The sequence below is a fragment of the Pogona vitticeps genome, chromosome 5, assembly GCF_051106095.1.
Source record: "Pogona vitticeps strain Pit_001003342236 chromosome 5, PviZW2.1, whole genome shotgun sequence".
In the NCBI taxonomy this organism is placed as follows: Eukaryota; Metazoa; Chordata; class Lepidosauria; order Squamata; family Agamidae; genus Pogona; species Pogona vitticeps.
Genome location: NC_135787.1, coordinates 92853814 through 92881631, shown reverse-complemented (window position 1 = coordinate 92881631; position 27818 = coordinate 92853814). Strand labels below are relative to the sequence as shown.

General features: G+C 42.2%; 1 protein-coding gene and 1 long non-coding RNA gene across 20 annotated transcripts in view; one reads left to right on the top strand and one right to left on the bottom strand.

The window, feature by feature from the left end:
* Positions 1 to 27818, bottom strand: part of ZBTB49 (zinc finger and BTB domain containing 49) — a 60153-nt gene that overhangs the window by 3981 nt on the left and 28354 nt on the right. For 9 of the 19 annotated variants that reach the window (XM_073001024.2, XM_078394079.1, XM_020813304.3 and 6 more), the window contains 3 exons: positions 13312 to 14381; positions 11238 to 11284; positions 10151 to 10224 (listed from right to left, as the gene is read on the bottom strand). In XM_073001024.2, the coding sequence (XP_072857125.1) occupies positions 10151 to 10224; positions 11238 to 11284; positions 13312 to 14381 (1191 nt within the window). Of the gene's footprint in view, positions 1 to 10150; positions 10225 to 11237; positions 11285 to 13311; positions 14382 to 14493; positions 14601 to 27818 lie in introns of those variants that run through there. The other 10 variants (XM_078394081.1, XM_078394083.1, XM_078394082.1 and 7 more) reach the window with 4 other exon arrangements.
* Positions 1 to 27818, top strand: part of LOC144589453 (uncharacterized) — a 57522-nt gene that overhangs the window by 8860 nt on the left and 20844 nt on the right. The window contains exon 2 of the long non-coding RNA XR_013545563.1: positions 19778 to 19857. This is a non-coding gene — a long non-coding RNA (uncharacterized LOC144589453). The remainder of the gene's footprint in view (positions 1 to 19777; positions 19858 to 27818) is intronic.

The following is a 27818-nucleotide window of genomic DNA, read 5'->3' as shown; positions in this document are numbered from 1 at the left end:
CATAGAATTACCACTGTTCTTTGTGCAGTCACCATTCTTTCATAAATGACTACATGAATGCAAGGACTTTATTGTGATGTCTGATATTAATACAATTGGTTCCTGCAATGCAGTGGCAACAAGCTCGCAATCCACCAAGCTGATTCATGGATGTTTAAATATATGAATCATGGCTGGGTGGTACAAAACTTAACTCGTTATAACAACTCTTGTGCATCAAGATAGTTGCAGTTCTGAAAAATACCCACACCACATCATGCATGAAAATGGCTAATACAGTAAGCTGAGTATGTTATCCGTGTGTGTGTGTGTGTGTGTGTGTGTGTGTGTGTGTGTGTGTGTGTGTGTGTGTGTGTGTGTGTGTGTGTGTGTGTGTGTGTGTGTGTGTGTGTGTGTGTGTGTGTGTGTGTGTGTGTGTGTGTGTGTGTGTGTGTGTGTGTGTGTTTTTTAATGCATAACATTCTCAGTTAGTTGGACTATAACTGACTTGATGCTATCCTGGAATTTGTTTGTCCTCTCACGGTTAAGACTTTTACTGGAATATCAACTTGACCTGCTGTTGCCACCCAAGCCTGTCTAAAGTTCACTAGTTGCTTACTTGTAACTTGAATTGACATCTGTGAACTTGCACATATGGGTTGTTCTGTGCTTGCTCTAGAGATGTAAAATTTCTGGAAATTTCCATTTTTTCTGGGGGGAAAAACCCAGGGAAAACGTGTGTTTTTTCCTGGAAAATTGATTTTTTTTTTTTTTGAAATTTTACATCTCTAGCTTGCACAGAACAGTTCAGGAACATCTAAAGCTTGAGATAGACCTCTTGATGGTAGCCTTGCTCGTGGTTAGTAATGGCTCCTACCCTTTCCTTCCAGTTTCTTGGCTATTGCAACCCACAGCAGAGAAGAGGGAGCTTGACTCTCATAAAGGGGCATTATCTGAGGGGAAGAAGATGAGTTGTATGAGTTCATAGGTGAACATTCAAAGAGAAGCAACGTCTTCTCCATAGTCTCTATTACTCACACACCAGAAGGCATGCATGTTTGTCACTACTGAAATGAACAGAGAACAGCATGTCCAAGGGCTGCATCTTGTTGTGCTTTGATATCCAGACTGTACTTTTAGAGGGCTGAAACCTGGTTGCTGCACTACAGACTGACTCCAATCAAAGAACTGACATGATCAAATAGGATCACAGCACTGTGGACAATGTGGTCTTTGCCATATCGTACACAAACTGGAGAGCTGCAGTGACTTACAACATCTCTGCAGAAACTAGGGCCCCCTCTTTGGGACCTGTGTAACAGATGGGATGTTGTTGTTGTTTAGTCGTTTAGTCATGTCAGTAGCATGTTGAATGCCTTCCGACCTGAGGGTCCCATCTTCCAGTGTCATATCTTTTAGACTTTTGTTTCTGTTCATGCGGTATTCTTGGCAAAGATACTAGAGTGGCTTGCCAATTCCTACTCCAAGTGGGATATCCAGATGGGATACCTGACAGAAATCTTGGTTCTGTCCATGTAAAATGAAGTTGCTCTACAGACATTGAGTGATACTATACATTCAGGCAATCATAGATTTTGATGTAAAAACTGGTTCAAATGAAAAGAAAAGACAACCTTCAGGAGAAAGAAAAAGTAAATTCTGAAATACTACTACCTTGTCTCTATGAAATTGGAGAAATGCCAGGCCACAGTGAAGTGCAGACAGTTTAAAGAACCTGCAGGGAAAAGGCTACAACTGCAGGAAACACATAATGAGCAACTGAAGGTCTCAGGTGGCTAACTGATCAAGCAGCTTGCACTGGAACTGCACTAGCACCAGTGGAAGGCTCCACAAGGAAAGAACAGAGGGTGTATGTGATGAAAGCCCATGACAAATCATTTGACTGGTAGGCAGAGGAATCATCATACTTTCGATCCTTGCTAATGATAGATCAGTATAACAGTAAGATATATTTAGATTAAAAGGAAAAACTGAGGTATCCTGATGGTGGAGGAAGGTTAAAGAAGCAGGCAAATCAGCTGTTCTGTGGTGCCTGCAAGAGAAGTTTAAGTGATGACATTTAGCCACATAACATCATCTAATACAAAGCTTGCAGTCACATTTTGCGTCCATGATCTCTGTGGGTTAACACCATGGTGGCTGGATCTTGCATGACATAAGTTAGAACGTGTCCATTAGGGAAATGGTAAGTTGTTTTAGAAGCACCCTCTACAGGCACTAATAAACACCATCCCCTGATGCTTCACTGTTCCCATGGAGCTTAGAAAGCTCTACCCATGTCCATGTTTTAAATGGCTATCTACATAGACAACCATGGCAAGGAAAGGATCCTGAAACTCTACTGAAAACATGGATTTTTGGGCTAAAACTACCAGAATTCTAGCTGGAGGAATTTCTGCTGAATTCTGGTAGTTATAGTGAAAAAAAAATCCGAAAATCCCATGCCTAGTAGTTGATCATTCATCAGTGAGGAGGGATAGCTTTGTGAATTCCCCAATAGAGAGATGACTTGGAGATTGCAGTAACAATCGACAATTCTCCATATACAAAAACATCAGGTGGAGGCTGTGGAGATATGCTGTTGGTACTGCCATACACTTTGTGTCATGGTGAGGCCAACTGGAGAATTATGAATTGAAAGATTTCAGGGCCCAGGGTGAAATGGAGGAAGGATATGTATATGGATGGTAATATGTGGAGGGATCATAATATAAGGATGAAGTACCTGTACCTGGACAGTGATATCCTGTCTCCCTTCTTGAACACAGGGAGAACAGACACCAAGGTGGCCCTTTGAAATTTCTTGGGGGTAAGATCAAGGACAAGGTAGAGTGACACCATCCTTTTCTGAAATTCTGGAGTAGGCTGCATAGTACCTGTGGGTAATGTCCTCTATAGCAGAGGTTGTCAACCCCCAGTCCGCGACCCAGTGCCAGTTTGTGGCCTGAGTTGGACTGGGCCATGGAGACAGACCTCCCGCCCCCCCGCATGCACTCCCCTCCCCACAGCTACTTTGTGCATGTGCACGTGTGCCAGCGCCAACATGAGCACTCCCCCACCCCTTCACGCATGTGCCCGAGCGCCCGCGAGAAGGGGTGGGCGCACACGCGGGCACATGCTCCCCCACCACTTTGTGCATGTGCCCAAGAGCCTACCTGCACCCGTGCAAGCGAGCATGCGGTGCCCTGCCCTCCTCAGAGGCTCAGCCAGTCCGCTGTCCCAAAAAGATTGGGGACTGCTGCATTATAGGGCTCCAATAAGAGCTTGTTCCCCTGATAAAGAACTATAGATATAAATGTAAGTTTGAAATGGCCTGTGGATGTCAGAAAAGATAGTTCTGATGAACAGCCATCTGAATGTTCTTTGGAAATGCCCAATACATAGCATGAGGTTTTAGGCCCTGCTACAAACTCAAATAATAGAAGACATGTTTATCTTTTTGGATGTTTGGCTGTCATCTTCAAGAAGCTTACCAAAGACTGGGGGCCACCTGTTCCCAGAGGAATTCTTGGTACACCTTGATGCAGGCCTGATAAATGGCATTTAGGAAAGAAAGGGCTGCAGTATACTAAATCTTACTACTGAAAGTGTTCAAATTTCTGCATTCCATCTCCAGTGGCTTGGCATGTGGCTTCTTCTTAGACTTCCCTGCGCACCCGGACAATGATAGATGTTGGCAAAATATCTGAGAAGTACACACTCTTTCTTAAACATTAAATAAATATTTTCAAATTTCCTCAGGTCTGAGTAGTCAAAAGGGCATGCACCAAGACTGGCAGGCAACATGCAAGAATGTAAGAATGGAATGCCAACCAGAAATGAAGTTTGTAACTGGATTCACTTGAAGAAGATGGGTATTCTGGTCTCCAGTATAGTGGAACAGCCATGTGGCAAGACTGGTGTGCCCAGGTAACAGTGTTCTTTGAGGGGGAGAGTGCAACTTGGTCACTGATTAAAGCATCTGGGAAAGATGGAGATTGGAGTTGCAATAACGGCAAAAAAGACACAGAGTTGCTATTTTTACCATCATTAGAAGAGTCATAACTGGAGTGGGAGTCACTAGCATTAGGAGTAGGAGACCGGGCCTTAGATGTTGCCTGTATGGTAAGCAACTGTTCAGGCTAAGAAGAGTTGACTGTGGAAGTCTGTACCAAAGTTGTCAGCATTGAAGCTGTATTGGTAAGTACCGCAAACAACAGCTGATACCAGTACTCTCAGAGTACCAAGGTGCTTTGAGAGAGAGTGCTGAAGCAATTGTTGCAGTTGACATGAAAGCAGATATTGTCCTAGTCATAGATTTTTTTTCATAAATTAGGTACAGCTGATAATTGACGTAATAGCAAAGCTGCTTGTAAAAGAGAAAAAAGTTGTTTTGATGAAAAAACTAGGTAGATGTGCCACTGACACCAAATGCTAAAGCCACTAGACTACTGGTAAGTATGGAGCTATTGAAGGCAGATGTGCTGCTGATAAGATATCCCAGTTTGGTCCTGTCCATGCTCTGTGTTGTTTTGATCAGTGATGCCACGGAGATTACTGTCAGGAGGAGGACCTGGAAGAAAAGTGATAATAGTAGTGTCCACATCAATGTGTGATGGCATCTGAACATGACTTTCATCAAAATTGACAACAGCAAGATCAAAGGGTCATTATGTTTTAACCCCTTCCTCAGCTCTTCCATGCAGCTGCTTTCATGTGAATTCTGTGGGACCAGAAGAAAGCCCATTCTTCCATGGCAGACAATTCATTTCCCCAAAGGAAAATATTTGTTGTTTGCATGGAACTCAGATAGTTCCCAACATTTTCAAATATTAAAATCCACCTGAGTATCATTGTAGAAGTGCTTCATCCTTCTTCTCGGCAGAAAAATAAATTACTGTTTCTCTTATGGTGCAGCAGTTCTCTCTTCAGACAACCTGTCCTTTTATCCTACTATTTCTCAGTAGAAAAGTGAATCAGCCAAACTTTTATTCCTCTGCATTGCATTTGTTTCATATACATGAAAATTATCTCTCCAAAAAGCAAAAACGTATAATTAGGCAACAATATTTCAGTCATATTCTAAAATGTAAACAGTACATACAGTATCTAAAGACCATTGCTTTAAGCAATTTAGTCTTAGCACATATACATACACAATAGTAATATGTTTATCCATCAATACATACAAACAATAAATTCTTCTCCTTAAATCTTGTATCACACAGACTTGCATATTCTCTGTCTTGTTTACAGTGGTGCCTCGCATAGCGATCGCTCTGTTTAGCGATGAAATCGCTTTGCGACACATTTTTTGCGATCACAAAAGTGATCACTTTACGATGTTCCCTATGGGGGGATTTCGCTTTGCAATGACCGATCATCGCAAAGCGACCATTTTCAGCCAGCTGATCGGCGGTTTCAAAATTTTTAGCATTAGGCATCCTTCAGTCTTGAAAGACTATGGTGTCGTGCTCTGTATGGAGGACTTGGAACAGCGTCTAGTGTGGCTGAAGAGGCCAATTCGAGAGTGGCAATCTCTTCCACACTGAAGACAAATCCAATCTGTCCCCTGTCCAGCTCCCTGGTTTTGCTGCTTTTGTGACTTCCTCTTTGCCTCGGCCTGCTGGACAAGGGTCTCTTCAAATTGGGAGAGGCCGTGAAGCACTGCCTGCCTCCAGGCTGAACGGTCAGATGTCAGGGTTTCCCATCTGTTGAGGTCTATTCCTAAGGCCTTCAGATCCCGGTTGCAGATATCCTTGTATCGCAGCTGTGGTCTCCCTCTGGGGCGATTTCCCTGCACTAATTCTCCATACAGGAGATCCTTTGGAATCCGACCATCAGCCATTCTCACGACATGCCCAAGCCAACGTAGACGTCGCTGTTTCAGTAATGTATATATGCTGAATATTCCAGCTCGTTCTAGGACTACTCTGTTTGGAACTTTGTCCTGCCAGGTGATGCCAAAAATCCGTCGGAGGCAACGCATATGGAAGGTGTTCAGCTTCTTCTCCTGACGTGCACAAAGGGTCCAGGACTCACTGCAGTACAGGAGTGTGCTCAGGACACAGGCTCTATAGACCTGGATCTTGGTATGTGTCGTCAGCTTATTGAGCCATACTCTCTTTGTGAGTCTAGGGAACATGGTAGCTGCTTTGCCAATGCGTTTATCCAGCTCTACATCCAGGGAGAGGGTGTCAGAGATGGTTGAGCCAAGGTACACAAAGTCATGAACAACCTCCAATTCTTGTGTGGAGATGGTAATAGAAGGAGGTGAGTCCACGCCCTGGCCCATGACTTGTGTTTTCTTCAGGCTGATTGTTACTCCAAAGTCCTGACAGGCCTTACTGAAACGATTCATGAGTTGTTGGAGGTCTTCAGCAGAGTGAGCAACAACGGCTGCATCATCTGCAAAGAGGAACTCCCGCATGCATTTCAGTTGGACTTTGGTCTTTGCTCTCAATCTGGAGAGATTAAAGAGCTTTCCGTCTGATCTAGTCCGGAGATAGACACCTTCTGTTGCAGTTCCAAAGGCATGCCTCAGCATGACAGCAAAAAAGATCCCAAAAAGGGTTGGTGCGAGGACACAGCCCTGTTTCACTCCACTTCGGATGTCAAAGGGATCTGATGTTGAGCCGTCAAAAACTACAGTGCCTTTCATTCCCTCATGGAAGGATCTGATGATGTTAAGGAGACGAGGTGGGCATCCAATCTTGGGAAGTATTTTAAAAAGGCCATCCCTGCTAACCAAGTCAAATGCTTTTGTAAGGTCTATGAAGGCCACTAAGAGTGGCTGTTGTTGTTCCCTGCATTTCTCCTGCAACTGTCGGAGGGAGAATACCATGTCAGTGGTGGATCTATTAGCTCGAAATCCACACTGTGATTCTGGATAGACTCTGTCTGCAAGCATCTGGAGCCTCTTCAGCACCACACGGGCAAGCAGCTTCCCTACAACGCTAAGAAGAGAGATGCCACGGTAGTTATTGCAGTCGCCCCTGTCTCCTTTGTTCTTGTACAATGTGACGATGTTTGCATCCTTCATGTCCTGTGGTACTCCACCTTCCCTCCAGCAGAGGCAAAAGATTTCATACAGTTCGGTGGTGATGATCTCCTTACCACATTTCAGCACTTCAACAGGGATGTTGTCCCTTCCAGGTGCCTTGCCCGAAGCGACGGAATCCAAGGCCGCTTTTATTTCTGCTAAAGTTGGTTCGCTGTCCAGCTCTTCCAAGACAGGCAGACACTCAATGTTATTTAATGTTTCTTCGCTTACTACATTCTCTCTGGAATATAGCTCAGAGTAGTGCTGCACCCAGCGTTCCATCTGCTGTGCTCGGTCCTGGATGATCACACCTGTAGCAGACTTCAAGCAGATTTCTTCTGTAGTGAACCTAGGGCCTGCTTGATACCATCATACATTCCTTTGATGTTACCTGTGTCCGCTGCTATCTGTATCTGAGAGCAGAACTGAAGCCAATAATCATTGGAGCATCTCCTGGCAGCCTGTTGGACTTGGCTACGAGCAGCTCAAAGAGCTTGCAGGTTGTACTCGCTAGGACAGGTTTTGTATGCTGTTAGAGCTCTTCTTTTATCCTCGATGGCTGGCATTAACTCCTCTGAATGGGCTTTGAACCAGTCAGCCATCTTTCTGGTCTTCTTCCCAAAGGTGGACAAGGCGGTGTTATACACAGCGGTCTTGAAGTGTTCCCATCGTTCAGGTGCATTTACATTAGCTGGACCTGGAAGGGTTTCCTCAAGTGCTTGGGCAAATTCCTTCACTTTTCTTTGATCGCGAGTCTTGCTGATGTCAATACGTGGTCTTCCTTCCTTTTTCATGTGATACAATTTCTTTGTTCGCAGTTTTACTCTACTACACACCAGGGAGTGATCAGTATCGCAATCAGCACTCTGGTAGCTGCGTGTGATCGTAACACTAGGAAGGCTAGAACGTCTAGTGAGGATCAAATCAAGCTGATGCCAATGCTTGGATCTTGGATGTCTCCAGGAAACTCTGTGTTGCAGCTTCATATTAAAGAATGTGTTGCTCACACAAAGACCATACTAACAGCAAAACTCCAGTAAGCGTTGGCCATTTTCGTTCATCTTTCCAATGCGAAAACGGCCTAGACAAGTGGGCCAAGAATTGTGATCAGCACCAACTCTAGCATTAAAGTCTCCAAGAATGAACAGTGACTCTCTTTCAGGGACTTTTTTGATAGTAGCTGCCAGATCATCATAGAATTTGTCTTTCACTTCTGGAGTGGATGACAGTGTTGGTGCATATGCACTAATGAGGGTTACTGGTCCTGCTGATGAGTGGAGCTGCAGAGACAGGATTCTTTCACTCCCCACAGTAGGTGGAACAATGCATCTCAGAAGGGTGTTTCTGACTGCAAAGCCAACACCATGCTCCCTGGTCTCATTCGATGGTTTTCCCTGCCAGAAGAATGAGAAGTTTTTTTCTTTGACAGATCCCGAGTCTGGCAGTCTTGTCTCTTGCAGGGCAACAATGTCTATCTGCAGCCTACTCAGTTCCATGTCAATGACAGCTGTCTTGCGCACATCGCCTATTTCTTGCAGGTCATCAGGAAAGCCGTAGTCAGGAAAGCCAGGGGTCATTGTCCGTACATTCCAGGTGCCCAGCTTTAGGGCAGAAGTTTTCTTACGATTGTTGCATGGTGCACGGTTATCGGTCTGCTTCTCGGGTTTGACCCTAAACCCCACGCACCCCGTGAGGCCGCCGGGAAAAAAACATGGCCGCCCGCTGTGCTTTAGGACAGATTCCTCACTTAAGAGGCACCAGAAATGGCCGCGCTATGGAGGATCTTTGCTGAACTATGAGTTTTAAGCCCATAGGAATGCATTAATTTCGCATTGCAACGTTTTCGTTCTGCAGCAATTTTTGCGGAACGAATTATCATCGCAATGCGAGGCACCACTGTATTTTTCCATTCCCAGTTGACAAATATTAGCAATTCTTTGCTAATTCAGTGATATACATACTCTAATTTTTAATGTATTTTTACTTTGTTTCTGCATTCCCAGCAACTTATCATAACATCCGCTTCTTTGAACATTTATCACACATAAACATCCCTGCTTAAGAGGCACATAGCTATTACATCAAACATCTGTAAGACCAAATGACCACTAAAGCCACCTGCAGGAGTAGTTTGTTGTTAGCCGCCTAGAGTGGTCCTAACCCGACCAGATAGGCGGGATATAAATAAAATAAATAAATAAAATTGTTGTTTCCTCTGAATGCTTCTCTGTAAGTAAACCATTGGCTAGACAAAATGGCATCCCAGCAATCTGGTTCTTTAGCAACTTGCATACAGAGAGCACTGCCATTTACTGGACTAATCGATACATTGCTCATCCCCCCTTCCATATTAAATTTTACAGTTCACAATTATTGCTATGTACACCGAAGGGCCTGGAGTGCTCTGGTCCATGGGGTCACGAAGAGTTGGACACGACTTAATGACTAAACAACAACAACTCTACACATTTTTGAAAAATCCAAACATTTCCACACTATTATATGTGTGAGAAATTAACTTTGACAAAGCATGGGCAGTCATCAGATGATGTGAGTCAAAAGTTCTAAAATTCCGAACATGGGTATCAAAGTTCAAGGGGAAAGAGTAAGGGAAAAGATGAATATTCCAATAGGTCAAGTCAATAAGTCAGATGGAGTGAAACAGTAATGAAAGGGAAAAACAAACAAACAAACAAAAACCCTGAAGTTTCCAATGTGTGGTGGCCAAAAAGGAGGAGAAAGAGCAGGAGCCGTGCCTAGTTATGCACTCTAGGGGAAGGTGGGACTACCACGAAGAGGTCTATCTCGAGTGCCAGATGTTTCTGAAATGCTTTCCATAGGCACAAAACAACCTAGGAATATGAATCAGACAGACTTCAATGAAGAATTTGTACTGTAAGCAATTTATCCAAACCAGAATTGCAAACCACAGTTTGATCATGTTTGTAATCCTGTTTTGGAAATTTCTCCAACCAGAATGAAAACCTTTAAAGCTACTTAGAAATCTTTCATTAAGAAAGTAGCAGGTAGCAATTAAACTTGTTGCTTTGTTACCAACCCTCAAACAAAAGCTATGGACACCTGAATGAAGCCAATATTGCAACACAGGAGTTTCACAGTCATACAGACCTTTTCCCACAGACTTCACAGATGTAAGGTTTTTCACCAGAATGTCGACGTAAATGAGTCTGAAGATTTCCTGCCTACAAAGGCAAGCACAAGCTTTCACCACAGCTAGATTAACCAGTAAATCATGTACCAACATGAGGTTTGTGAGAATTATGTTTGAAAATGAGTATATTTGCTTTAGGTTCTGAAAGTTCACAGTATGACACCTAACAAATAAAGGGGTTTAAATGCTATCATTTTAAAAAGTAACTGACAACTTAAGTATCCTGTGCAAACTTGTTTGCCTATCTCTGTGAAAAAAAAAATGAAAAAAAAAATCCCTCCCCAGAGCATTGCTGTACTTTTGCCCAAAGCTATAGGCATAACACAGGATGAGTAAGTAATGGCTTCCCAGCCTCCTTGCTGCACAAAAGGTCTCTTGTAGGGACTTCTGTATCACCCTGTTGTTGCTTTGACATAGGGGAAAGAACAGTGTTACCATCATAGCAAGACTTGGAGCTCCAAGTCCGATGCTATGCTCTGCATCTACCAAGACAAGACAGAAACTACACTCTGCATCCCCAAAACTATTACCTAGAATCGGGGAGAAGATCTAACTTCTCCATTGCTATGTTTCTAACAGATTTTGTCAGAAGTCTGTTACTCTGATAGACACAATTAGTGACAATGCAATATAGCATGATGTGTCTTTTATTTATGCTGTCCACAAAGGAAGACGTACAAGGTTTAGCAAGCAGCACATGAAAACAATTGACAGGCCAGTGTTTGTGAATTCCAGACCTGAGTATTCTGGATCATGCCAATGGAAAAATCCCAGCTCCAAGCTAAATGAGGATATGCTACACAGCAATACTTGGGGATGGGAGGAGGCAGAAAAATATAATCAATTATTTTCATTTGGTAGGAAATTAATGGCTCCTAGCCTCTAAGAGCCTAGAATGGCATATAAGATATATATGCCATTATATATCTGAGAGAGAGAGGGAGATATATATTATAATATATCTATATCTAAGATTATAAAAGAATATAGGTATGGCATATAAACAGAAGTAGACTCAAAGAAAAAAGAATATAAAATTCCTACCTGTGAGAAACATTTCCCACAAATATTACACTCAAATGGCTTCTCACCTAAAAAAAAGAAAGAATAATGTGTCACAGACATTATCTATCCTTGCTTTTTGAGAAAGGCTGAGGAAATTTTTACCTTGTGGCCAAAACTGTGTTCTTGTAAAGTTACACTCTAGAAGCCAAGGGTAACGTTTAACTCAACTAATTAAAAGCATCCTATCCCTCACCCCACCCCCAGTTTTTATTCGGAGGCTCCCTAGGGCTCCCTTCTGCCCCGAGGAAACCTTTGGGAGCCTTGGGACTCAGAAGCAGGGGAGGGATTTTTTAAAGTAAAAAATCTGCCAGATGAAGGTTTTAATTAGTTTAATGTTACTGGTGTTAGCTGATGACATCATCAGTTTTCACTGCATAACTGAGGACAAACAGGACTTTATTTATTTATTCATTTATTGGATTTCTATCCCACCCATCAAGACTAAAGGTCTACTACAGGATTTAGACCTGTGTTTATCAAACTTGTTTAACAATTTACAAATTAAAACAAAAACAAAATGATGGCACAAAGGTTTCAGTATTTAATATATTTTTTTAAAAAACATGGATGTTGAGTCAGCACTTTCTGTGTTGGATAGTTAGATGTAAGAAATCATTGAATGATGGGCCTAGGAAACCCTAGACCAGTGATGGCGAACCTATGGCACACGTGCTACAGCTGGCACGTGGAGCCCTTTCTGATGGCATGCGAGCCATAGGCCGCCAGATCGCTACTCCCTCCGGCACCCCCCAGCCAAACCTCAGGAGGTGGCTGCAGCCAGTGCTGGCGCTTCGGCAAGTGGATCCAGAGCAACTGGTGCTGGCAGCGGAGGGGCCTTGAGGCACCTCCGTGCCGGGATCCCCCTTCCGCCACCACTTCTGGTTCCGCCACTTCCCATTCCAGGTTCGCATTTCCGGTTCCGAGTCCTCCGGGTGTGGCCACTGTTTTTTGTTTTTTTCCCCCAAGTTTGGGCACGTGAGCCTAAAAAGGTTTGCCACCACTGCCCTAAGGCCTAAACAAACTGCCAATATTTCCACATGACTGCCAACACTGCTCCTTGAAGTGTACTTTTGGGCACCTGCTGATTCAAATATGAGCCTTTATATATGTCACTAGTATATACCAGTGATCATTGCATTTGGAACCTAATAAAGATTACAGCAGTGCTTGGTACTATCCCATCATTACATGGTTCAGAACCAATTTTAATCAATGAGGACAAATGGTCAGAAAGCTGGAAGTAAATAGCACACTTCTCTCTTGCTCTTTGGTTCTGACATTATATGAATAAGAAAATATTAGACTGGTATACAGGGGTGGATAGAATCAATGATTTTTTAAAAGTCAAATTGATTTGAATCACAATTTAAATCACGATTAATTTTAAAAAATCTACATAAAATCCATCCTGCTGGTATGCTTTGCAGAATAAATATAAACATATCTCAATCTCTGTGTTTACTGAGATTTTGGAAATATACAGATTTGATTTATAATTGTTTGGCTAATGATTTGTCCTGTAATGAACAGAACATTCTTTAAATGGCTATAACACTTTATGTAAATGTATGGTATATACCTCTAAGTTTCTTTTACTTTCGAAATCAATGAGCACAGCGATTAATTTTCACTTCACCATGCTTCCTGGTTTTCTTAAAAATTCTTGATGAACTAATGCCACTTGCAGAATGAAAATCATACTCTTTTTATAAGCCACTCATATACGGTGGCCACTCATATATGGCAAGAAAAAAATTTATTCTGCAGTTCATACAAGAAAGTCAGGGTGAGGCGTCAGGTCTTTAAATTCTAAGAAACCAATGCCTGGCCCTTGACAGAGGAACTACTTGCATAACTTTACAGGAGATATATGAATTTTTAAAGCCCATTCGAGATTATGTGATGAGGAATGTGGAATTTGACTACTAGATGACTGAAGTTGTTATACCAGGTACCTTGGTGTGTCATATCTATTTTTTTCAGTGGCCAGACAATACTTAATTTTTTTATTCTGTAATTGAACTGTTGCCCTAGATATATTAAACAACTATACCGGTATGAGATCTTATGTGGAGCTCCAGATTGCTTGGATGTTTAAAAGCTTTTCCACACACTGCACAAGGATATTGCCTCTCTGGAAGAAATGTCTGTAGTTGGCTAGCTGGTTCAGAAGATTCCTGAGATGGCATAAATTCAACATTTTGCTCCAAACTAACTAGATGCTGAACTTCTTTTTGATCATTTGTTCCAATATTTATCCTTTTCAAGCTATTTTGCATGTCTAACTCTGGTTCCCTTGCAATGTCTCCATCAGCAATCTGAAGCATAGCAGACTGTTTCAGAGATTTTTGAGATTGTAGGAAATCCAGTTTCTTTAGATGTATGTGTTTTTTAAGCCTCAGCTGTAAAGATTCATCTTTTAAACCTTCATCCTTGGGACACTCATTTAAGGGCTGAACCAGTGTTAAACTATTTGATGATTCCAAAATACAATCAGATTGGCTAATGGTACACGAAACATTCTTAATAGAGCTTTCTTTTGCAGAAGCACTGACATCAGAGGACAGTTTTGGTGTTTTTTTGCTGCTAGTGCAAGTTGTGCTCTTATAGCAGTGTTTGCTATAAACATTACGGAGTCTGTAATGACAATCTGACTGTTTAAATGAATGATTTGCGCAACTATCATCCACAGAATCCTGTTTATGTCTTTTTACAGTATCAGATGAAATGTGGAGTTCAGCAGGCTGTGACCTTTGTAGATGATGGTCATTTGAAACTGTACAGGAGTGCTCAATTGATGAACATACCCGCAGTAAATTAGTAGCATAATCAGCAGAATCAGGATCTGTAGTTAAAGTACTCTGCAGCAAAAGGGCACTATTATAAGGCATACTATCTAGCTGCTCTGGAGCCCTTGAGGATTTCAAAAATGAACGACACATATTCAAAACATTTTGTACTTGCAGATATTGTGCAACATCCAACAAAGTTTGTACATTGTCCTGGTTGAGGTCAAGATGAGATGTGTACATATAGTCCAAGATCTGACCTATGCCACCGACATTTTTAATATCCAAGTGAAATACATCATTTTTCTGGCTTGGAGAATTTTGAAACAGGGACCTAGAAAGGAAAAGCACACCTCTTTAGGAAAGTAAAAAATACATAAAACTGCCCATTTCCATTTTAAAAAACATTTTGAGTTAATGTACAAGTCAATAAAACTGCTAGATACCTCAGTGGTTTAGGCTTCTTGATGCGGAGCCAGAGGTTGGCAGTTTGATTCCTCATTGTGCCTCCCAAGTGGGTTGGACTTGATGGTCCATAGGGTCCCTTCCAGTTCTGCAGTTCTATTATTATTATTATTATTATTATTATTATTATTATTATTATTATTATTATTATTATTATTATTATTATTATTATTATTATTATTATTATTATTATTATTATTATTATTATTATTATTCAGTAGAAGTGGATTTTAGACGTGCCATGACTGTTCAGCTAATCTGGATTTTAAGATTTTGTTTTTAAAAACTAAGTATCTAGCTCTGATAAAACTAGATATATAATTTTTTAAATGCAGTCACTGAGCTGATTATTTTGTGAAAAACAAGCCTTTTCATGTGCTCAGCTAATGAATGAATCCAGCTTTTCAAGGAGATTATGTAAACTTTGAGTAAATTTTGCATTTGTAGTAATGTTTAGTTCCCAGCTGGTTTGTGAACAGCTGAAATCTGTTTGCAGAGTTGCCTCCAAAGTGTATACAGAAAGCAATGAAATCATGGAACTCAATGCTATGTGGGAAGTTATGAGATCTGCAGTCCAGAAAAAGGAACTTTTCCAAGCTTTGATATTATGCACATTATTCCAATCACTGATGACCTATTGAGGGAGGCCGACAGGGGCAAAGTGTCTCTGCTGGTCCTCCTCAATATCTCAGCGGCCTTTGATACCATTGACCACGGTATCCTCCTGGGGAGGCTCGCCGAGTTGGGGATAGGTGGCCGAGCTTTCGCCTGGCTCCGTTCCTTCTTGGAGGACCATCCCCAAAGAGTACAGCTTGGGGAGAATGTCTCGGCCCCGTGGAGCCTCAATTGTGGGGTCCCACAGGGGTCGATCATCTCCCCAATGCTGTTTAACATCTATATGAGGCCGCTGGGGGGGGGGTCATCAGGAGATGTGGAGCACAGTGCCATCAATATGCGGATGACACACAGCTCTACATCTCCTTTTTTCCAACTGCAGAAGATGCCGTTCTGTCCCTTCGGCGTTGCCTGGAGACCGTATTGGAATGGATGCAGGAGAACGGGCTGAGGCTGAACCCGGACAAGACGGAGGTACTGAGGGTGGGCGCCCCCACACCTGGGGATATGGGAAACTCCCTCATTTTTGGGGGGGTGACTCTGCCCGCCAGGGATGGGGTCCGCAGCTTGGGGATCCATCTGGACCCGGCGCTCACTATGGAGACCCAGGTGGCGTCCGTGGTCCGCTCCACTTTCTTCCATCTTAGGCGGATAGCCCAGCTGCGGCCCTACCTTGATGTGAGGTCTCTCACCACTCTGGTGCATGCGCTTGTAGTCTCAAGATTAGACCACTGTAATGTGCTCTACGTGGGGCTACCTTTGAGACTGCTGCGGAAACTACAGGTGGTGCAGAATGCGGCGGCCAGACTACTCAGTGGACTGAGAAGATACCAACATATCTCACCCACTCTGGCCGCATTGCATTGGCTGCCCATCCGATTCCGCATCGATTTCAAAGTGTTAATGCTTACCTATAAAGCCCTAAACGGTTTAGGACCTCGATACTTGGCGGAACGCCTTCTCCCACCAAGATCTACCCGTGTCACTCGCGCGAGCCAGGAGGTGAGGCTGAGGAGCCTAACGCCGAGAGAGGCCCGAAAGGAAAAGACCAGAAATCGGGCCTTCTCGGCAGTGGCTCCTCGCCTTTGGAACAACTTACCCCCGAGATTCGCGCGGCTCCCTCGCTGGGCATTTTTAAGAAACAACTAAAAACACTGATGTATAGGCAGGCCTTCCCAACAGAAAACCCTTAACGATTTGTTCTTCTAATTTGTTCTCTATCTCTATTATGTTCTACTTGTAATGTTGTAAAAATTATATTACTGTTTTTATTGTAAGCCGCCTAGAGTGGTCGAATACAATCAGATAGGTGGGATAGAAATAAAATAAATTAAAAAATAATAAATAATAAAAATTTGGTAGACGGTTAACTCAAGGACCCTTGGGATCTTCTCCAGCTCAATAGTTTTCTTACTCTATGATGGTATGGTCTTCCAGAAACTTCTAATTCCATTTTATCTTCAACAGACTTCTGGGAGATTAACTAAGTGCTATGTTGAGGAAAGGAAGCTTTGACAGAAGCGGCATCCGCTTGTCATTATTATCACTATTGTTCATTCGTTGCTATGAATAATACATTTCTGGAAATACATTTCAAATGATAAGTCTTGAAGAACTAATTCACTGGAAGCTAGTGAATCACACTGAAATCTAGTAGTAACTTGGAACTGGAGGAGGCCCATTCAATCAATGGTGTCTACAGGGTACTTGACTCACCAAATATCCACTCAATCAATTGGATGACTATAGTTGTGACTTATTATTGGATTTCAGCCTATACATATGTCTCTTGGGAATATCATAGTGCTCACTGAACTGACTGCGCAGATGTACATCCTCTCACAGTAACTTCAAAAAAATAAAAATAAAAATGGATATTTGTATTTATTAAGAAACAGATATAGGCAAACGTATTTTCTCAGACTTCATGTCCCAGGATCCCAGAGCCAACGTATTCAGGCTGAATGATTTGAGACAGTGTAGTTGAAATAGTAAACTTCAACAAAGTTAAGTTGCCACCAACCTAGGCCTATCTGAATCAAATGCACTTATGAAAGAGTTGATTTACCAAATCCCCACTAATTCAATGAACCTACTCTAATGCAACTTATGACGCAAAGCAACAGGACTTCAGCCACCATGTGAGGGATTTCTGTGGTATCGTCATGGATGTAGGGGAAGTTTTTTTGCCATCAATAAAAACAAATAGTAAAAGAAAAACCTGTTTTTCTCTATCATGGTATCTATACATTCATATGAATGGGTGAAAACTAGTCAGCTTATCACTGGCATGAAATGCCCCAGCAGATAGGTATTCTTGTGCAAACACAGAAGAAAGGACAGCCTTCTCAAAGCACTCTTCTGCACTCTGGTGTCCAACATTAATGTCATGTAAATGTTGATGGCTGAGACCATACGGCTCCTCTCAATATGGTAAGTAAATTCCTAGTCAACATGATGTCAAAGTACAGTGGTGCCTCGCTTAGCGATTGCCTCATTTAACGACGTATTCGCTTAGCGATGAGGTTTTTGGAGCGATCTTGCGCTCCGTTTAGCGATGTTTCCTTTGGGGAAATTTCGCATAGCGATGTTCGGGACCTTGCTTCGCTTAGCGATGACAGTTTAGATCCCCGTTTCGCTTAGCGATGTCCGTTTACGCTATTTTAAGTGTGTCTTAAAATGTTCAAAAACTGTTTTAAATGCTTGGAATCGTTAGTGCACCCTGTAAAACCTTTGCAAACTTAATTTGGCTTTGTTCTGAGTCTTCGTTAATTTTTGGTGAATTCCTCCCCCCCATTGGAATGCATTGAACTGTAGGTTTGACAGTTGTTGGAGTACTCACCACATTTTGAGGTAATTTATTCCACTGCCGTCCTGCTCGAAAAGGACAGTTTTCATGATTTTCAAGTGAAATCTGGCTTCCTGTAACTTGAGCCCATTGTTGCATGTCCTGCACTCTGGGATGATCGAGAACAGATCCTACTCCTGTATGACTACCTTTCAAGTATTTGAAAACTGCTATCTTATCTCTGTCTTCTTTTCTCAAGGCTAAACAATCCCAGTTCTTCCAGTCTTTTCTCATAGAGTTTGGTTTCCAGCCCCAGTTCCAGCCCCCTGAACATTCTTATTACCCTCCTCGGAACTTGTCCCAATTTGTCAGCATCCTTCTTAAACTGCTGACAAATTGAGGCCAAACCAGTGCCAAATAGAGGGGATCTAGCACCTCATTGGATTTGGAAACTATACTGTTAATGCAGCCTAAAATAGCATTTGCCTTTTTTATAGCCACATCACACCCTTGGCTCATACTCAGCTTGTGATCTACAATGACTCAAAGATCCTTCTCATGTGTAGTTTTGCTGAGCCAGGTATCCCCATCTTTTAAGTCTGTTTGGTTTCTTTTTCCTAGGTGCAGTATTTTGCACTTATCCCTGTATTTCATTCTGTTGTTTTCAGCCCACTGCTCAAGCCTAACTAGGTCATTTTGAATTTTGTGGTAGTTAGTCCACCCAATCTTGTGTCATCTGAAAATCTGATTAGCATTCCCTACACCCCCTGGGCATCTGGTGACAAACAGGCTACAGGGCTCAGCAGGCCCTGTTGAGGAACCAAGGACAGGCTGCTGCAAAGCTACTGGAACAATGTAAATGCAAAACTTGGACTCTCGCCAAAAATTGAGAAATTATGAAATGTTATTACAAGGCAAACTCAACATCTGTTTTACATGGATGACCTAAAACCATATGCAAAAAGTTGCACATAGATAGAAGCACTGCTAAACACAGTGTAAATATTTCAGTGAAGATATCCAAATTTCATTGGCAAATTAACAAATGTGCAGCTCTGTCTATACACCATGGTAAGAGAGGGATCCAATGCAGACTAGTTCAGGCCAAGGGCCCATCTAGTCCAACTTCCTGTATCTCACAGTGGCCCTACCAGATGCCTCTGGGAGCACATGGGACAACTAGATACCTGTCTCCTGATACCCCTCCCTGCATCTGACATTTTGAGGTACCTTCCTTTGAAGCCTGGAGATTAAACGTCCCCATCATGGCTTTAAAGGCATCTAGGCCAGATGTCCACATCCTGTGGCAAGGAGTTTTACATACTAACACACTGGGTAAAGAAATAATTTCTTTTGTCTGTTTTCTCTCTCCCAACACTCAATGTGAGTGAATGTCCCCCGGTTCTGGTATTGTGTGAGAGGGAAAAGAGCTTCACTCTATCCATTTTATCCATCCCCTGCATAATTTTATACTTCTCAATCATGTCCCCCCATTAGGCTCCTTTTCTCTAGACTAAAGAGCCCCAAACACTGTAGCCTTTCTTCATAAGGGAGGTGTCACTCTCTTCTACATCTTTTCCAGTTCCACTATGTCTTTTTTGAGCTGCGGCAACCAGAACTGTAAGCAATACTCCAGGTGCGACCTTACCATCGTTTTGTACAATGGTATTGGCTGTTTTATTTTCAATCCCCTTTTGGCAGAGAAATAAGATTAAAATAAGTAAGAAAAGGTTTTATTATGTGGTCATAGACCCGATTATACAAAGATAAAATACATAAAAGACATAGTATAGTATAAAATCTTGCTATAGCGTTTTGTGAGTTAAAATAAAAATAAAAGGTTTTCTTTTCTTTTTTTCCAGAGAAAAACTTAATGAAGCTACGAGTGAGGCTCTCAACAAAGCGGTTGAAGAGAAACTGAAGTGAGAGCCTTGGCACCAAGGTACATATCCTAGGGGGGAAGGGCTTGTACTAATGTAATAGTTTTCATCACAGAAGCTCTAGAATGGCCCGTGGGCCACATCCTTATCTGGCCCGGACTTAGGAAGAGGAGGGAAGGGGGACCCAAGCAATCCCCCACTCCCACTGTCTTTGCAAAGACAACGGAGGTGGTGCTTGGGTCCCCCTTCCCTCCTCTTCCTATGCCCAAGCAGGGATAGGAAGAGCGAAGCTTGATTTAAACTATCCCTACCCCCACTGTCTTTGCAAACACAGTGGGGGTGGGGAATTGCTTGGGTCCTCCTTCTCTCCTCTTCCTATGTGTGGGCCATATAAGAAGCCAATATATATGATGTGGCCCTCATACTGAAAGATTTGGAGACCCCTGCTTTAGAATATTCTGACAAGGCTCCGCACATGTGCAGATCACCCAGAGCGTGATTCACAGAGGCCACAAAGAACTGAAGGTTTGATTTTTGCTGCATAAGAACAAGCACTCCAAACCAACATGATGAAAGCTAAGATCCAAGGAATTGGTCCTCTCAGCAAATATTTTCTGCCAAGAAAAAGATGAAACCATGTCACACCTCATCTGTGAATGTCCAAAGATTGCACAAACAGATTACAAAGTTAGACATGATAGAGTGGTAAAATTAGTGCACTGATCATTGTGCAAAAAATGTAACTTGCCGGCCTCCAAAAAACTTGTGGGAACATCAAGTAGAAAAGGTGTCAGAAAATAAGGAAGTCAAGATCTTGTGGGATGTTCAGATCCAAATGGATAGACACCTTGAACATAACACATCAGACATAGTAGTAATAGAATAAAGAAATGTCTGGGTTATTGACACTGCAATTCCAGGGAATGCCAGAGTAGAAGCTAAAGAACTGGAAAAACTAACAAAATACAGAAACCTGGCAACCGAAACATCTTGCTTGTGAATGAAACACACTTCAGTGGTCCTCGCAGTCAGCTGGCCTTTGGGAACAATAGCAAGAAATTTCACACAGTACTATAAGCAATTGCAGATCTTGGAAATCACACCATCAGAGCTACAAAAAATGGCAATATTAGGAACAGCATACATACTGCTCCGGTATTTCACAGATGCTTAGGTGTTTGGTTAAAACTTGTATCAGTTATATAATGCCAGTCAATGTTTTTATAATTTTGATTGGCTGCGCCTGGTGTTTTTGAATAATAATAATTACAGAGAACTCATATACAGTGGTGCCCCGCAAGACGATGATAATGTGTTCCGTTGAAATCGCTGTTTAGTGAAATCATCGTCATGCGAAAAGCGTTTCCCCACTGGAATGCATTGAAACCTGTTTAATGTGTTCCAATGGGGAAAATAGTCATTGTTGTGCGAAGATCGCCCATAGGGAAGCCATTTTAAATAGATGTCTTCTGACACATTGGTGCCAAAAACACCCTAGGGAAGCCATTTTGCGGAGCCGCCGATCAGCTGTTGAATTAAACTGAACAATGGCTGGCTGCCACTGCAAGCCCCGTGTTGCTGATAGTCCCTGGAGGAAGAGAGCTCCTCCGTGTCCACCTGGCCCCAGTTAATGACCAAGGGACCTCCCCTCTCAACTCCGTCCGGGGGACCCCCGCGCCGCAGTGAAAGGGAGCCCCTGAGTACCCACGTGGCTGGCAAAACTAAGGTGACCTCCCCCTCTCGTCCCCCAGGCAGGGGAACCCTTGCTCAGCGCTGGAAGGGAGCTCCTGAGTGCCCACGTGGCCAGCAAAAACAAAGGGAGTTGCTAGACGTGGCCCATCTAGCAATGAGGGAACCTTCCCCTCTTGAGTCCCAGGCCGGGAAACCCCTGCTCAATGCCAAAAGGGAGCTCCTGAGTGCGCACATGGCCAGCAAGAACAAAGGGGACCTCCCCCTCCACGTCCCGGGAGCCCCTGCCCTGATGGTGAAAGCAACGTCCTTCTCTGCAGAGATTGGGAAATCCCCAGGGGCTTCCCCCACCCCCCTGAAAGGGCAAAAACTAAGGCTAAAGGTGCCCGGGGAGGGAATTCCTTCCGCTATCACCCCGGGAAAAACCTCACTGTCGCTAGCTTCCCAAGTAACCCCAGTCGTCCCTGAAGCCGCTCGTGACCCCTCGCTCCCCAGAGGCACCTCCGGTAAATGCAGCTTGGTGTGGGAGGGGAGGGAAGCCAAGAGGAGGCGGGGAGCCGGCACTTGCTTCCCGCTCGGGTGACAAGTTGGGAGGAAAACCAAGTGGCCAAGAAATCCTAAACTTGTATTCGCGAAGGTGAATGGTGTATTGTCAACCACAGTGACAGATAATCTCTTCTCCTTATCACAACAATACACCCACAACAAGACACACTAATCACCCATCTACAGAAAAAGACAAAAACCTATCTCACAGCCATAAATACTGCACTCCCAAGCCAACTACACCAGAGCACAGAGTGCTGTCCTCTGAAGATGCCGGCCACAGAGACTGGCGAAACATTAGGAAGAACAACCTTCAGAACACGGCCAAAGAGCCCAAAAAACCCATCAAATCCTAAACTTGCTTGCTGTGGGCGGGTAGGGAAGCAAAAGGGGTGGAGGGGAACCGGTGCGTGCTGTCCCGCTCGTGTAAGGAGGCAAGGGGAAATCCTGGGCTTGCCTCACTGTGCCGGGAAACTCCGTTCATCCGCAAAGCCACTCACGATCCCCCCACTCCTCAGCCACCACCTCGCCGCCTTCCCTACGCCTCCGGTAAGCATTGCTTGGTGTGGAAGGGGAGGGGAGCCAAGAGGAAGAGGGGAACTGGACACGCTCTCCTACTCCGGGGAAAAAAGGCCGGGAATCCTGGGAGGGGAACCCAGAGGGGGGGAAAGGGAGCTGCTCATGCACTGTCACCGCCGGGGAGGAAGCCGGTGCTGCCCCCCCAAAGCCGTCGATCTTCTCCGATGCCTTCGGTCCCTGCGCCGGCTGTCCTTGTCCTTCCGCGGCCTTCCACTTGGCCTCAGTGCCCGGGTAGGGAGCAGCAGGCCCTCTCTATACCACTCACAACAACAAAAGGGGGGGCAACCAATGTGGCCAGACCAAAACATCGTATAGCGAAATTCCCTCATAGGAAACACTGTTTTGCGAAGCGCAATGGCAGTGGCAAAACCTCGTCATCATGCGGATTTGTCATTTTGCGAGGTCGTCATCTTGCGAGGTACCACTGTAGTCAACTGAAGTGCTGACACCACGGATGCCAAGAGACCAGTGATTTTAGAACATGGAGCACTCTGCTTGTAGAGTAGCCTAGCATATTCTTAGGATATTTATGAGACAAGAAAGATCAAGACAGAGGGAAAGCAGAGTTGCAGTTTAAAATGTAAGAGAAAATAGAGTTGTTTGGAAATGAGAAGACTCTGAATCAAGATCAGCATCCAGATCTGGATCTAAACTTTTTAAACCCTCTGATCATAGCTTAAAGCGGTTGTCAAAAGCTTCAGTTGAAACAACTATATCACATAAATCACAAAAATCACAAGAGGACTCCTCTAGGGCTGACTCAGAATCTATAGATACAAAGAGGATATTTGAAGCCATAGTAAAAGTTACCAAAAATGTTTTAGCTTCAGAAAATAATAATAATAAAACGGAATGTGCAGTTCCTGGATCTTGACAAGAAAGTGGCTAAAATGCAAGAGGATTACAAGAAAAGTGATAAACCTGGGACTCAAGTAAAATGTATTGATGAACAGATTGTGAGAGTAAAAGCACTGGTGGAATGGAATGCATTCAGACTTATGGATCAAGAAAGAGACATCACAGATTTAAAGACCCAGTTGATTAAACAACAAGATTTTTCATGAAGATCGAATATAGAAATTAAAGGATTATCTGAAAAAGGCCAAAGAGAAAAATAATTAGCAAAATTAATACTGGAGAGGCTAAGTAAGATATCACCTGAAATGCAATGGACCTTATATGACTTTGAATAGGTGCATAGATCAGAGGTCAATTGTACCATGTGCTGGTCAGATTCACAAACTATAGGAAAACAAAACACCTTATGAAGGTGTTCAGAGAGAAACTATAGAATCTTAACGATGTTAGTGATTATATTATTGTTTTGCATGACTACTGTAACGAAACAATGGCATACAGAATAAAAATTTATCACAGCTATTTTAATTGCAAAGGGCATCAAGTACATATGGGGTCACCCACTTCATATGAAAATCTGTCATAATGGAAAATATTACAATGTCACTTTGGTAAGATCAGCTTTAGATTTCTTGATAAATGCTGGGCTCATAACTAAAGAAGAAAGGGATGAACAAATAACCAAACTGGATAACCAGGAGCAGAAGCAAGAGCAACAGATGGAGGAAGAGGAGGTGACTGCAAAGGAAGAACAGTGGTTGGAGTGAAAAAACAAACCAGATAAAAAGTTATGTAGATGACAAAATAAATATATAATTAAATGGGGAGTTCTGGGAAGGGTTCCAACAATGTTTAATAAGGGGAAATCCAGATAAAAGTAATAAAAGTGAGTAGACGGGAAGGACCCAGAGAGTAAAGGGGAGAACTGGTAAGGGAAAAATAATAAAATTTTGTGAGGGGAAAAACAGGGGTAATAAAATAAAGAAACTGTGGTGCTAATGGTAGACAATATTCTGTTAATATAGTATAGAAGCTCTGATGCTTATGTTAGATAATTTTGTAAAGACTTGATTCATACAACGTTTAATGAATACAAAGGAAAAGGTAATAAAAGTGAGTAGATGGGAAGGACCCAGAGAGTAAAGGGGAGAACTGGTAAGGGAAAAATAATAAAATGTTGTGAGAGGAAAAAGAGGGGTAATAAAATAGAGAAACTGCGGTACTAATGGTAGACAATATTCTGTTAATATAATATAGAATCTCTGATGTTTATGTTAGATTTTTTTAAAGACTTGATTCATATAACTTTTAAGGAATACAAAGGAAAAGGGAACTGGGCTTAAAATGCGGATTATCAGTGTTAATGATAAAACATACTAGATTTAAGTTGGATTCGCATAATTTGTAGAGCAGTTATGGGGGAGAAGGGTTCGGGCATTAAAACAGGTTAAGACAGGGCAAGGCAAGGGGAGATAGCCAAGACAACAGACTAGACCATGTTTTCCCCACCAAAGGCCAAGAAACCAGTGGAATTTAATTCAAAGGTAAATACTTGTAGGGGGGGGTGAAAGGGAGGGAACTTTAGGTGTAATAATATTAGGGTTTTTCATGTCGCTTATAGGGAGAGTCAGGGTGAGCACAAGAAACTTGGGACTAGGAAGAAGTATAATGAGTACTGGTTAAAACATAAAATTAATTACTTGGAATGTTAAAGGCCTAGGAACAAATGTAAAGAGGGCAAAGATACAAGGTATGTTGAATCAGAGTAATGTGGACACAGTGTTTTTACAAGAAACTCACCCAAAACAAAGAGGGTCTAAATGAATTGAAATGTAATTGGTGTGATGGATATGAAAAATCCTTTGGTTCTTCAAAGACAAGAGGAATAGCAATTTTAGTTTCCAAAAGATGTGACTTTAAGTTTGAAAAAGTGGAAAAAGACACAAAAGGAAGGTACTTAATGATACAAGTTAATTAAGGGGGAAGATTGATGCACCCAATGAGAAACAGGAAGAAGTCTTTGTAAATATATTAAGCAGACAAGATAAATTAAGGAAAGGAGATTAGCAGATTTTAATATGACTATGGATGTCTTAAAAGATAAGTCAAAGTACAGAAAGCAGATAAACAAAAAGTGCTACATTATACAATTTAATAAAAAATACAAGTTCAAAAGATTTGTGGAAAGAAATAAAAGAGGATGAAAGAAGATACTCCTGTTACTCATCAGTGCACAAAACCTATACAAGAATAGATTATATATTAATATCCAAAGAATTAGGATCAAGGATAAAAAATACAAGTATTGATGTTATTCAAATCTCAGATCATGACAGGGTAAACATGGAATTGTTAATAAACTGTTACTATAAAGAAGTGTATAGATGGAAGATCAACACAAACATTTATCGATATCAAAATATCATTGAAGGATTCCAAAAGAACATAGAAGGGACTTGGGAAACAAATATGAAAGGACATGATGAAAAGGCTAAGATAATATGGAATGCTATGAAGTCTGTGGCCAGAGGTAATGCCATAAAAGTTGCACATACAATTAAGAAGTAACAAGGGGAAATAACTCAGGAATTAGAATATAATGGTTGTTGTGGCCTTTTTTGGCTCTTTGGCTGTGTTCTGAAGGTTATTCCTCCTAACATTTTGCCAGTCTCTGTGGACAGCATCTTCAGAGGACAGCACTCTGTGCTCTGGTGTAGTATGCTTGGGAGTGAGTATTTATGGCTGTGAGATAGGCTTTTGTCCTTTCAGAAGATGGGTGATTAGTGTGTCTTGTTGTGATACGGAAGAGAGATTATCTGTCACTGTGATTGATGCATGTCATTAGCTGGTCTTTTGTGTGTAGTGATCCCGTCCTTGTGGCTGGGTTGAGTTCGTTGACCTTTTGCACGCTGTATTATTCAGAGCTGGGAGCCAAGTTTTGTTGAGTTTCAAACTTTCCTCTTTTTTGCTGAAGTTCTGCTGGTGCTTGTGGATTTCAATGGCTTCCCTGTGCATTCTGATGTAATGATTGCTGGTGTTGTCCAGTAATTCAGTATTTTGAAATAGAATTTAATGTCCAGCTTGTTTTAGGGCATGTTCAACTACTGCAGATTTTTCTGGTTGTTTTAGTCTGCAATGTCTCTCATGTTCTTTGATTCTGGTGTGAATGTTTCGTTTTGTGATTCCAATATATACCTAGCCACAACTGCAAGGTATCCGGTGTGATGAGATGGGATTTTGAGTTAAAATCTTTTAAGGCATATGGGTTTTGTAATTAAGAAATGAGCCAGAGAGGTTCCATCTTGTTTCTTTGTATAAAGTAACTTTGCTATGCTGACAGGTTGTTTTCTAGACGAGCAGAGAGAATGTTATTCTGACAGCCTGAGAAAAGGACTCGGTGTGATTAGATGGGAATTGTTGTGACTTTATGCAAAACCACAGAAAACCCAAATAACATCTGCTGTGTATGGGAAAGAAGTCATGTGGTGCAACAGGACTGTTTGCCTAGTAACGAACTCTGATTGGATGACATCGTGGGAAGGTGCGATAAGCCCTTGCCAGTTACTCTTGAAAAAGGAACTTTTTGCCTATGGACATTGTCTTTTAAGACCGATCCTTCAGTCATTCCATACCGACTCTTCATTCATTCGTGACACATGGGACTAACCTTTACTATACTGGATTACCTATGGATTTATGGGCTTTTTCCTAAGGACTATGCATGGACTATTTTCTATGGACTGTTACCTATGGAATATTCTTTATGGACTTCTTTTCTTGGGATACTCCATATGGACTATACTCTTGGACTTTTCTAAGGATAATGGGACTTTTACTGAATCTTTCTTTTTAGTACAGGATTCTTGTTCTACAGGATCACTGAGGACTATAGCCTACTTGGATTATTTTGTGTTTACTAATGATTTCCTGGACTGGAACTGTTTTTATTCTTTTTAATGGCTTTTTGTGTTTTTGTAAGGTTTTTGAACACTTTTCTATTTTTCATGTTTTCTTTGCCTCGCTACATCTTTGTAACTAACCAGCACAATGCTAGTTTATTTGCTTTGGTTTAATTTGGCTTTGATACCTAGTAACATGCTTATTCTTTAATAAAATAAAGATTATAAAACTCAATTGGTTTCCTGAACAGTACACTTGTCATAGGGTCATCTGAGAGTGCTGCCTCGGCCTAGCTTACTTAGAGTCCTGTCAGTGGTGCAAGTTAAGTCTAAGGACTACAAAGCCCACTTGACCTTTTCATAATAATATCTAAGAGTACCAGGGTGTTCTTATGTGGGCAGACCTGTGAGAAGGAGTGTTGTATCATGGCTAGCTGAGTCTGGACTCACTC